The 12,366-nt window shown below is 51.9% G+C and overlaps 1 protein-coding gene across 1 annotated transcript in view; it reads right to left on the bottom strand.

The window, feature by feature from the left end:
• PLXND1 (plexin D1) overlaps positions 1 to 12,366 on the bottom strand; it is an 83,700-nt gene that overhangs the window by 51,515 nt on the left and 19,819 nt on the right. The window contains exons 2-8 of the mRNA XM_040589797.1: positions 11,511 to 11,687; positions 8,519 to 8,650; positions 6,605 to 6,705; positions 5,841 to 5,970; positions 4,338 to 4,512; positions 2,743 to 2,851; positions 1,696 to 1,798 (exon numbers count right to left, since the gene is read on the bottom strand). Coding sequence (XP_040445731.1) covers positions 1,696 to 1,798; positions 2,743 to 2,851; positions 4,338 to 4,512; positions 5,841 to 5,970; positions 6,605 to 6,705; positions 8,519 to 8,650; positions 11,511 to 11,687 — 927 coding nt within the window. The remainder of the gene's footprint in view (positions 1 to 1,695; positions 1,799 to 2,742; positions 2,852 to 4,337; positions 4,513 to 5,840; positions 5,971 to 6,604; positions 6,706 to 8,518; positions 8,651 to 11,510; positions 11,688 to 12,366) is intronic.

The following is a 12,366-nucleotide window of genomic DNA, read 5'->3' as shown; positions in this document are numbered from 1 at the left end:
TCCCCTACATTTAATGAGAAACTCAACGCCTACCAGCCACGACTAAAAACACTGACTGAGGACTCATCCGTGGCGGTCCCCAGCCATCCCCACAGTCCTGACATCACCCAGTGCTGCAGGCAGGCAGTGCCCCAGCCCCGAGTGGCAACCCAGCACGTGGGTGCCACACCAGGAGCAGCCATCGGTGATGGCTTTCCCGTGCCCTCCACCCATCCAGACAGCAAGAGAAAAACGCCAGATATTTTCTGAATCCTGGGAAGTTGACAAAGTGGAGGGTGCTTCCTCACGCCGCCTGGTTCGAGCTGCCTGTGTGCACCAAGGGAAGCACAACCGACCCAGACACGCTTCACAAGCCAGAGGACTGACCAGCACTGTCTTACACTGCCAGGAGCCCTTGCCCGGCTGCCACCCAGCAGGGACGGGAAACGTTTCCTGGGGTTTTACACCAGACATGACCGCATGGAGCTGTGGTGTGGTGGCCCCATCTCCATCCCTGTCCCCTGCGCTTGCAGCCACCCACCTCCTCCCTGCTGGAGGGGAGCAGATGGCAGGGCCAGCCTGGGGTCAGCCCAGGGGGTGAGGGTGGGATGTCTGACACAGGGACCGACTCCTGCCGGCAATAAGCATGGGTAACGCTGGAAGAGCTGAGATGAGAGCAGAGCACCCGTGCTAAAGGGATATTCAATCTACAGTGTAAAAGCTTGGCTTGGAAATATGGCAGATTGATTGCTAAAAAGCCAATTTTATTTAAATTAACTTCAATTTAAATTTCAGAAGCAGGAACACACTGAGCCTCTGGGTTATTAAAGCTATAATTTGGAAAGGGGCTATTTTCTCCTTTTGACAAGCACCACCAGCAGTGCTCCAGCAAATTATTAACATACTGCAACAGCCTAGCCAAAGCTAAATGAATTGTAAAGTATTGCTGTATTTATTGTATTACTCAAACCCAGGCGTCCCAGGATGTGGAGAGGTAGCGGCATTGCTCCAGACATGAGAGGTGGTGAAGAGCCAAGGGATAGAACCTGCTGAGGGCACCGGGACAGCCGAATGCTTTAGCCAGGCTGCCACCCTCCTCACACACGCAATGCCTCTGGGCGCAGCACGGCACGGTGCAGCATGGCATGGCACAGCCGCAGCTCATCTGCCCTGCAAGCTCCTGGACACCAGAAGAGGAGGGTGCCCCACCTCCAGCCTGGGACCAGCCCTGGCCAGCAAGTGCCAGCCACTGGTGGAGGAGACTCAGAGCTTACCAGGAGGAGCGGCTGAGACCTGCTGAGCACCAGTGCCTGAAGACCCCGCAGGGTCACTAAATAAAGTGAGGCTCAGCCTGGAGACCTCAAGGCAAGATGGTCTAAGCTTGGCCTCAGCCTCAAGCTCACTCGTGCTGCTGGGGAACGCTGCAAACATGACGCACACAGAGCAGTGCTCCAGGGCGGCCCTCCAGCTCCCCATCTGCAAAGCCTTTGGAAGTGAGACACTTATCACTGCATTTTGGGCTGCAGAGACTCCCCAAGGCCAGGCAGCATGTCAGCGGTGCCAAGCAGTGCCACCCTTGGAGCTGCCCACCAAGCACTGGGGCAGTGCTGCCAAATCCCAGCCACCTGCCTCCAACCCCAGGAAGAAGGGAAACAACAACCACAGCACCACGACATGGGAAGGTAGCCCGAAGCAGCAAAGTTTGACAGGCTTTACCTTCATCTGCAGAGCATCATCACACTGTGAGTGGTTGGAGACGCAGGTGTAGGTGGAGGGGCACCAGTGACACTTCCACCTGGTCGAGAGGCAGCTGGTGCAGCTGAAATTGCAAAGGTGAGAAATGGAGTGGTGAGAAAAGGAGCTTTCAGGCTGCTCAGGGGAGCCAAACCTCTGCAGTGCAATCAATCTTCTCACATTGTGCTCAGTCTTCAACGGTGCCCAGAAAACCCCGTGGCAATTGCTGGGTGTTCCTCTCCTCCTCTCCCAGCGAGCTGGTGGGGGATGCAGGCAGAGCCCATTCTCCCCTGTGCCACTCCATGAGCAGCTCTGGGGTGTCACCACCTGCGGTGCCAGTGCCTGGCCCCAGGCCCCAGCAGACCAGGAGTCACCCTCTCATCCTTAGTGAAAAACACTTTTTTCCCCCAAAATGCTCTTCCCCCGCCCCCCCCCACCTATCTCTCTCTCTCCGGGGAGGCAGGCACGCTCACACCTGCCTCCACGGTTTGCACAGGGCATGGGGATCCCTGTGTCAGGCTCCACTGCTGTGCTCCTGAAAAGCAGATGAATTTCTGTGGGTGGCACCAGAGCCCCCCTCCAGCCCACCGTGCTAGTGAGGGGTAGGCAACTGCTCCCACCCAGGGCTGGAAGGGGCAAGAGAGCAGAGGGAGTGTGCCCCTCCCTCACCGCCCCACAGACCCCCTCCAGGGATTGCTGGAGCGGCCAGCTCCACTGAGTAAGGGTTAACAGAACAAGCTTCATATAAAAATATTATTCATGTTTAAAAAAACCCCAACACGTCCAGATGGTTCGAGACGGCGCAAGGACCCTCCTTTGTAAATCCCTGGCAGCGCACCCCCTAGCTCCTGCCAAATCCTGCCCAGGCCCCCCGCACCCCGCTGGCGGGGATGCTGTGCCCCCCATCAGCCTGCGCAGGGGCACCCTCCGGCCACATGCATGCACCCCCCGGTTTCCAGCCACCCCACCTGCCTCCCGCCCCCCAGCCCTGCCTGCCGCACCCTGCTGCCTGCACACCGGGTCACTTACGCTCTTTTCGGGTAAATGTTTCCAGTTCTTTTGCAATCGTAGATGGTGAAATTGGCCCAGATAATGTTTTTGCTGTTGACCCGGAGAGCAGTTTCGACAACCACGTGGTCTGAGAGAATCAAGCCAAAGAATATTGAGAGCCCCTTGCTCGCACTCGCGCTTAGAAGGCAAGACAGACCCTTGGGAAAACAAGGGCTAAATCTGATTTGTTTTCTCCAAGGCTTCCTCCAAGCTGCATTTCAGAGCTTGGACCATTCGTCTTTTGCCCTCTGACTTTCAGCTCTTCCCTCTTAAATCAACGCTTTACATCACCCTCACCAGAAAAGAACATTGCGACTTTCAGCAGAAAATTCCAGTGTGTTGTGCAAGTGTTAATTAGCACAGTTAATTATTATCTTCGCTTACAGTTGGTGCTAAATGATATTTTAAAAAGATGTGGTAATTAAAACATGTTAGTTATCATGTTTTAAAACCCCACTCACTTTCCCCATGACAACAAACTCTCAGAGAAGAGTGGAAATCCCTTTTCTGGCGACTTAATACACTACACAGACTCCCCCTCCCCCAGAATTGCCTTTTTTTTTTTTTCTTTGCAATTCTGCCATATAAGCACCAGGGACAAGAGACAATGCCTCTTTCAGAATATGTACAATAAATCAGCGCACTGGATTCCAGAAATTCATTTGGACATTGCCATAACCAACAATACAGAACAGTTTATGATCTCCATTCTTTGGATAGCTACGGAGAAAAACAATGCAGCTTTACAAACTTGCCTATGAAAAGTGGGATTTTCAAAAGGACTGGCTAATTCTTCTCCTACTGAAGTCAGCCATCTTCAATAGAGCATTCACTCCAGGCTTGAAAGATGAAAATTTAACAAGCACTCAAGTCTGGAATGAAGCATCGACCTCTTCAGAAGGAGCTACAAAATGGGGCATCTCCACCACTCAGTGGCCAGGATCAGATCTGGTCAGCTTGGCCGTCAAGGCTCGGCTGACTTCCAGCAGATCTGCAGGCGCTTGTCCCCTCCGGAACGCAGCTCTGTGGAGCCTGGGGATGGGCGCCCTGCCTGGTGCCATCTGAAAACAGGGGGATACGAGAACACCTCGGCCTGGCTTTTGGTCGCATAAATGGGATGAAGAGCTTCTAAGCTGACTTCAGGTATGCACTTGCTCTTCTTCCAGAGCTTCTCCTGAAAAGTAGCACATCTTTTTAAAAAAAAAGCAATTGTAAATATCAATATAAGTAGCAACATTATTCCTGCAGGGCTAAAATATTTTTCTTTTTGTGCTTGCTATGTCTAAAGCAGAAGCTCTAACCAGATAAATCAAAATAAAAAAAGTACATGAACTGGCTTGTAAATTCTGATGTTTAAAACAAAAATTGATAGATTTGAAATACTGTCGATTCACGTTAAGATGGTGGAACTCCTACGCTTTAAAGTCATATGCCCTATAAAACAGAAGCAGCTTGGGTCTTTTTATTCCTGTATGCGTTATCTGCACATACTACTGGAAAAACAAAAAAAGCTTATGAAAAATTATGCCCACAAAAGCAGTTAGAATGAGCCCAGCTTGTTTTCCTCTACATACCTTGGTCATCTGGAAATGCTGGATATTTCTCACGTGGAAGTAAACCGCAATAAATAAATTGGTTTACATAATCTCCAGCAACTCTGGCTACCGTGTGGATATCATTTCCATAGTCACATGAAATATTTGTTCCATTCAGGTTTGGGATAGTCCCATTTATTTGTATTATCAGGGCCTATATTAGACAAAAAAGTAAATCGGTTATTATCACAGAAAATTCTATTTAGAAATTGTCAATGTTTTACAAGTTTTTCCTAGGCAAGTGACTCCAAAACAAGTTCACAGATAAGACAGGCGTTTTCTTTCACTTTATGCACTTTGAACTCTAAAAGCCATCTGTGCGCAAAACCTTGCTTCAGGAGGGAGAGCTCTGTCACCACGAACTCCAGCTGCAGCTGGCATGAAAGCCCAGCCAGGGCTTCCCTGGGAGAGCACTCAGAGGAAGCAGGAGGCAAAGGCTAAGCCCTCCCCAGCTGCCCAGGCTGTCCTGGACCCACACTGCCTGCACAAGCCCCGTCTGCCCCCGACCCCTGCCCCCCAAAGCTCTGGGGAGGGAGGAGGAGGAAGAGCAGAACAAAATTAACCCCCGCTTCTGAGTGCCAGAACCTCCCAGCTTGCACCAGCGTGTGACAGGTACTGGTGATGGGAGGTGTGGAGCTGGCAGGAGCCTGCTGGGAGGACTGTGGGGAGCCGGCTGCCAGCCAGCATCCTCCACTGGCACACCAGGGCCGAGCCGGCTGCAGGGGCTGCTTTTTGCCGTCAGCCTCCGAGGGGAAGGGACAGGAAGTTTTGCAGAAAGGGAACGCTTTTGAGGAGGGTGACTCAGGAAAACACACAGCCCATGTGCTCGGCTGGCTTCCCCCACCATTAGCGGGGTGACTCCCTGGGGACCCCAGCCCACTGCTCCTGCACGGCAGAAATGGAGCCAGACCAGTGCCAGGGTCCTGTGGGACCCCTCTCGCCAGCCTCGCTCCATGCTCTGCCCCAACCAGCGCATGTTTACGAGCGATTTCCCCATGTTAGGGCTGGTGGCACAGACAGATTTTTGCCATTGCGAGAGGGTCTGTCTTTAAACAAAAAATATTTTGATGAAAACATTGAAAATATAATTAAAATACTGTTAAATATAGCAACAATAGAAATCTGGAAAATGAGTTGATTCAGCTGTCTGCAGCTGATCTTCTGTATTTTGAAATTTTGCAGATCTCTCCAGCATGTTTAGTGTAGCAGCTTCAGAAGTCCTGTTCACCTACAGGCTCAGCAGCTGGGGTCCTGCTGGCTTCCAGGGCATCGAGGCACAGGAGGTCACCTCCAGGTGCTTTTGAGAGCCTCAGCCTGAGCTGGTAGCATACAACAGAGCTCAGCATCCCCACGACCCATATCCAAGCTGCATGGAGCTGCGCTGCTGTGCTACAGGAGCACGGACATTTATCAGCCCTGAGAACAGGTAATGACTCTGCAGGATGCTGCATGTGATTAATTTGGTATTCAAGTCAAACACACCGGGTTCTCTTTGTCGATATTAATCTCGGGCTCCAAGATGGTCATGGAAGGGCACTGCTGCACTCCTTCACTTGCACTTGCCCAGAAGTTGGCCCCTGTGAAGTTTGTGCACTCATGCTGCAGAGAACACCTGCAACAAACAGGGGGACAATTCGCAGTTGATTATTTTTAAAACGGGTGATAAAAACGTTGACTTCCTTGTGAGGGAAGGTCACGAGAAAATCCTGTGCCTACTTCCATGCAGCTAAGCCTTAAACTTTGCTGCTATATTTAGTGTCTCGTTGCCACGATAAGAGCACATACTCCCACCAGCACCAACAGAGCACCGTGATTCAGGGGAGGCGAAAGCAGGCCGGGCTGAACCCAGAACTGAAGAGCAGAAGGTGACATTTTGTCCAGCTTCTTCAATTTGTAAATGCAGAGTCTAATTTTGTAAATCCCTTCTTGAGTGTTGTCTCCTACTCATAAATTATAATTGCAAGGGCAAAAGACACTCTCTAGCAGGGTATTGGCTCTCAGTCCCATGGTGGATGCCTGCAAGATAGACTCTGCGCTGGCAGCTGACTGCAGCATAACAATGCACCTACAGTTAAATCCTGGCTCTGAAAAGCATCCCAACCATTTGAGACCAGATGCGATTGTTTTTAAAAGGACGTGTTTCATAAGGGATGGGCAACAACTAATGGTAGTGCAACTGTACGGAAATATAAAAGGCAGCAGAAATAAGGACACACCAAAGCGCACCGGGACGCAACCAGTCCTACCTGGTCTCCATCGTGCACCACCCGCAGTAAGCATCAGCGGCGGCCAAGCACTCCATGCACGTCAAGTACTGGTTGCAGGCAGCCACCTTCACCCGCATCATCTGCATGACAACAGCACAACTGCTTCCAAATGTTTTACACCACCACAGAAACACTCAACTTGAGCGGGTTGTGCCGCCGTGGCCATATGTAGCCAGGAACAAGACACCACAGTTTTGGGCTGCTGTACCCGATAGTCTGGACCGAACCTTACAGAACAGACGACCCTGGCACTGTCACCCCCTGCGCACACCGCTCAGAGGCTGGCACTCTGTGTACAACCCGCCGCACAGGGACCAGCGCAGGCAGCTGCCTGCTGCCCTGCTGGTGCCCCCAGAAAAGCCCATCCCAGCCTGAGGGCCGTGTGCCCCAGGGCAGGTAAGGACACCCAAGGGATGGGGTGTGCTGCCGCTGGTGCAGTTGCCCCATGGGGTGTGCAGCAGCACCGAGCTGAGCTGCTCCTTTTCAGCCAGCACCTTGGCAATAGATGTGTGATGGCCAGGCTACGGAGAGCAACACCACACCCTTCTGATGCATCAGATGGAGATGGTTTCACAGCTTGCCCCTCCCTGTGAAAAGCTCTCACTCAGACCTGCAGAAAGCTCCTTTCTAGAGAGTGCTGAAGGCTATCTGGGTATTTACAAAATTACCAGAAAGCAACACCTCTCTGGAAACCTTGATTTGTAAAGAAATCAAAGTACCTCTGGGGACTTGCTCAGCGGCAGCAGTTGGAGGGAAAGCATGTGTCAGTTTGTGCTTTTGCCTCTGTCAATCTCTAAACATTTGGGAAGGAAAGCTGAGTCGTTTGGTACAGTGGTGACTGACAATGTGAGATGCTGGAGCCCTGAGCTTCCCACCAGGCGAGTGCACCCTGGACCGTGGGCTCCTTGGCCTGACCCCTGCTTTACTCACAGAACTTCAGCACTCCCCGGCCCTGCACTGCTCAGCATCCCTCCACCCCAGCCCTGCCGAGCTCCTGGGGAGATTCCCAGAATGCTAATTCCACCGAAGAGAAATTAACTCATTTGGTTTATTGAAAAAGAAACAGAGGAGAGCATCACGAGTGCTGCACTGGCTGTTTGATCAAGCCTGAATGAGGTGCACAGCCCAGCCTGGGAGCTGAGACGAGACAGTCTGAAACATCAGCTAAAGAGGCATCCCGGGAGGGTTCTGTGAAATGATAATGACCAATCTGCAGGGAATTAGGACTTGGAAAATATAAAAGCAACATATAACATTTGTGGTTGTGCATCTGTTTTGACAGATTAAAATGTAATTCAGGACAAACCACCAGCGCCTGGAGCACTCAGCTCTTGTCTTCCTCCTCTGCTCACATGATGGAGATGAGATTGTCTGTTTCTACCTGCTGCAGCATTCCTGCCCTATGCAGAGCCCCCCTCCCATCCAGCCCTTCTGCTGGCCAGGCTGAACAGAAACCTTCCCCAAGGACCACTTCTGACAGGCAGACCTCTTGTCTGTCTTTTTCCTAAAAGCCTCCTTAAAATGTACCGTAATTTTGGGGTTCCTATACAGGAACAGCCTCTGCTTATTCCTGCACTCCCGTAAGTGGGATGGGTTTCAGTATCTTTCACTCTCCTTTTTACCCGGCCACCACAAAGACAAGAAAGCCTGACAAGCTGATCTGCTGGGTGTGACCCCCACCCCACAGAGGAGAACAGACAGGCACAGGTAACCCCCTGGAAAGCCCCTGGACACCCCAGCCAAAGCTCTGAACCCCTTGGCTCTACCCACTAGCAGATTTTATTGCCCCAAAGCAAATTTTATCGTCCCTTCCTGCTCCCAGCTCAGTGCCTGAATGCCAAATCAAATGCACAATGCTCAAAGGACTATTTTGCTGAAGACTAAAGGTCTCACCTGATAGGAGGTCATCAGATAGAGGTAGGTGGAATCAGAAGGGTCGAACTGCATGATGGGGTGGACAGGCTCTCCATAAGCAACTGAAATGGATCTCCTGCTAATAACCTTCATGGTACTGTCCAGATTAATCTGTAGTGAGAAGAAGCCACTCGCTGAGACCATTTTTCAAACGCTATGGGGAAACGATTATTTTTCCCCAGTTATAAACAAGAATCAAAGTGGTATCTAATGGTGTTCCACATTTTCAAGCGCTGTAAGTCTCTACACAGTTTGCAGGCTGCACACACAAAGCTTTACTGCAAAGCCAGCTCTGTGCTACAGGCTGAGGCACTAAGTGGTCCAGAAAGCCCAGGCCGTGGCCAGGAGCCCTGCTCGGTGATGAACAGCCCTCGCAGCCCTTGGTCCCTCTGCTCAAAAGGCTACCTTGAAAACTTTTGAGTCTAAGGCTCTACCCACTACACTGCTGTTTCTAGGCGGCCACAGCAGTGTTACTCTTGCTTTACTCTAATTTAAGTGGCACCAGCCTTCAGCCCTCGCCACATACATATGTGCACTTCTGTTCATATGGCATTTCCAGAGCTTAATGAAAAAACAGTGAAAATCAGCAACAGGACTGTACAATATGGCATCCCCTGCTCCTCGCATATTTGAAAAATAAGTGTTGTCACTCCCAGCCAAAACAGCTTTTATCCCTGCTAACTGCAGAAGACCATGGCAGCTGCCACAAGAAAGCCGAATCCTACCTTGCCTCATGAATCACCAGCTGAAGCACTGGCAGTGATGGAAGAGGCTGCAAAGCATCAGCCTGCCTTTCAGATCTCAGAATGTCTTGGCATTTGACTTGAAGACTCAGCAAATTAAATGTGGCATTGCTGAGAGGAAGTAACAATAGGGCTACCCAATTCTGCGTGACAGTCACTTTTCAGCTTAAAACAGAAAGGGAGCAAGGAAAATTCCCACCTCCCTACTAGCAAAGAAGGGCAATAATTGTAAGGACCAAGCGTGCCTCTGCTCTCTCAAGTCTGCATTAATTAATTAACATAGGATTAATTAATTCTTACACTAGAGCAGCACTGACACGTCCTAGTAAGATAGCACCAGCTCAAAGCAGAGGGCTTCTCTCTCCTAAGAATGATATGCAAGCACTGCAAGCTACTGTGCAGGAAAAGAAAATTATAATTACCCCCATTTTAAAAGCTGGCTATCTAAAAGCTAAATAATTTGCCTGGGATCACCCAAGACGTCCATGAACTAAGTCCCAACACCCTCCACTTCAGCTTTGCGACCATCCCCTCTCCCTTCTTGCTGAGATTTGCTCTACGCTTAGCTGTTTCTAGGTGCCTGTCTCCAGGTCCCTCTGCCTACTGGGCTCATTTACCCTGTGCTCTCACTGGGCAGGCACTTTCTCTGGATCCCCATGAGCTGGGGGCCCATGGGGGAGAGCCCCCGCAGCAGCAAAGAGGGGAAGAGACCACCTGTCCCCTTGCTGCAGCAGGGTCAGGATGTGCCAGAGGACATGTGCTGCGCCAGTGCTGGCAAGAGCAGAGTGGGCTGAAGTTCTGGGTAACTGTGTCTGCAGACTTCCAGACCCGGACACACAGGGACTGGCCAGAACAGACCCTTCTCACCTCCCATCTCCTTCGAGGGCACTGCACCCCAGCACCCCTTGCCCAGGCCACCACTTTCCGAGTGCTGGTTTTCCTCTTAACGACTGGTGGACGTGGCACTGATAACTGCCCTCACGAAATGCCCGTCCGCAGCCTATCTGATTAATTCCCCACACCTACCCCTGGCAGCCACACTCGCTGCTGGCAGGAGCTGGTCGAGCACTATTTGTGCCCCTTTGCTGTCTTTTCTCAGGCAGAAAATCTGAATGATAACTCACACAAAGTATCTTGTATCCTGTGCCAAATAACAAGGAGCCCCAAAGGTAAAAAGGCTTCTGGTTATGCAGCTGTGTTGTAGAATTAGATTAGAGCTATCTGAGCAAATTATCCCAGCAAAGGGTAGCCAGGAGCCTCTCCCTAATGGAAGCACAGCAGATAAGGCTGCTTTCTCCAAGATGATAATGGAAGAAGAGCTGTTAATACTGTGTGAACAGGGGCTGCGCTGCGTGTGGCATGTGCCTCTGCAGCTTGGTGCACCTGGCTGGGCTGCCAGCTTCCTCCCACCCTCATCAGTTACCTGCCCCTGTGGGCAAAAATCAAAGCAGTGAGTTTCTTTGTGGTTGTTCCCACATTTTTTCCAGGAGCACTTGGACGCAAGGGAAGAGGCTGGATCAGTCTTCTTCTCTCCAAGCATTCTGATTCAATATTCCACATTATGCACCACTCACCCCAGGCTGATGAGACAAAGCAGGTACCAGCCTTCCAGGGCTTTTTTTCCCCCCTCTCCTCTAGGCACTTCTGATGCTGAGAGTGCACCAAACTGTTGTGGCTGGCTGGCATCAAAACTAACTTTGGCAAACTCCAAGCACCAAAGTTACTGAAACCTTGGCCTTGCACCTTGGCTCTGGAGCCAGGGTATTGCATTGCCTTTGGCACGTTATTTAAAAGAGACTCCATCAGACGCATGGATTCACACCTGCTTCGGACTCAGCTGTGATGAAGCATCTCTTGGTGATTCCCCTGTGTACATGGAGCCTTCAAAAGCCATCAACTCAGAGGGAGAATTTATTAGAAGAGCCGTTAATAATTAAATGCTGCACAATAATGTTTCCAGCGCAGGGTTCATCGAGAACATCCTGCTCGCATGGCAGCCTTGAACAGTAATTAACGGCCACCAGTCGCTGGGCAGCATGTATCATTGCACAGATTACAGCGGCATCCAATTACTTCTTCATTGCCAAATGAAAGCAGGTGCTCAGACAAACCCGACAGCAGATGCTGTCCTCCGTGCAAACCAGAGGTGCTGGAAGGGGAAGACCCACCGCCCTGCTCGGCCCCCCCAGCCCTGCCTCCCCGTGCTGGTGCTGCCGATCTCCACTTGCCTTCAGGAGTCCTCCGCTGGCGGTGCCCAGGAACACAACAGTGTAGTTATTGACGCTGGCCACTGCCACGGCGGTCAGGCCGCTGTAGGTGAACACGGGGGTGGCCGTGACGGGGTTCACGATGGCTAGCGGGTGCTGAAGGTGCGCGGCTCCACAGTCCAGCTGCTCTGGCTGCAGCTGCAGAGAGACACTCACATCAGTGGCGGCAGCAGACACGACAGCACCCCCTCACACATCCCACCCCACCCCCCGCCATCACCACCTCGGGCTCAGCATAGCCAAGCTGGTGGCCCTGTTGCGCCCTGGGTAAGCTCCTCACTGCCGAGCCATGGAACAGGAAAGTGTCACTGGTTAATACAAGAGCGGAGAGCTGTAATAGAGCCTCCTTCATGCCTGCCAGACCTACCCTCAGAGTCAAATCCAGACCGGACTTGGCTGGAGATGAGCTCTCGGTGGAGCTCTGCTATGGTGCTATGGCACAGGTGGGATCAGGGCAGCACCAGCGTCGCTGCTGGAGCCATCCTGGCGCAGGGTATCCCAGGATGGGGTCCCAGGGGTCCTGGCAGGGAGTCCTCCAGCTGAAGGCCCATTTACTGTAGCAGCACCCTCACCTCTACACAAAAATCTGGTGTGACGGTAAAAGGGGACAAGGGCTCTCCCTGTCCCCCTCTCCCAGCAAAGTGGTCAGAGGTTCCTTCTCCAGCACGATGCTGGAAGCCCCTCACTGCTGGGGGCTGCATGCAGGGAAGGCTTCTTAGCCCGCCAAAGATGAGCCCTCCCCAGCAGCCACCTGCCCTTGCAGAGAGCTGGTCCCAACACACCGCCCCAGTGCTGCGATGGGTCCCCTTCCCACGAG

Source organism: Falco naumanni, chromosome 4 (assembly GCF_017639655.2).
Source record: "Falco naumanni isolate bFalNau1 chromosome 4, bFalNau1.pat, whole genome shotgun sequence".
NCBI classification, from domain to species: domain Eukaryota; kingdom Metazoa; phylum Chordata; class Aves; order Falconiformes; family Falconidae; genus Falco; species Falco naumanni.
Note: the sequence above shows the minus strand (reverse complement) of the source record. Positions and strands in the feature narration are given on the sequence as shown.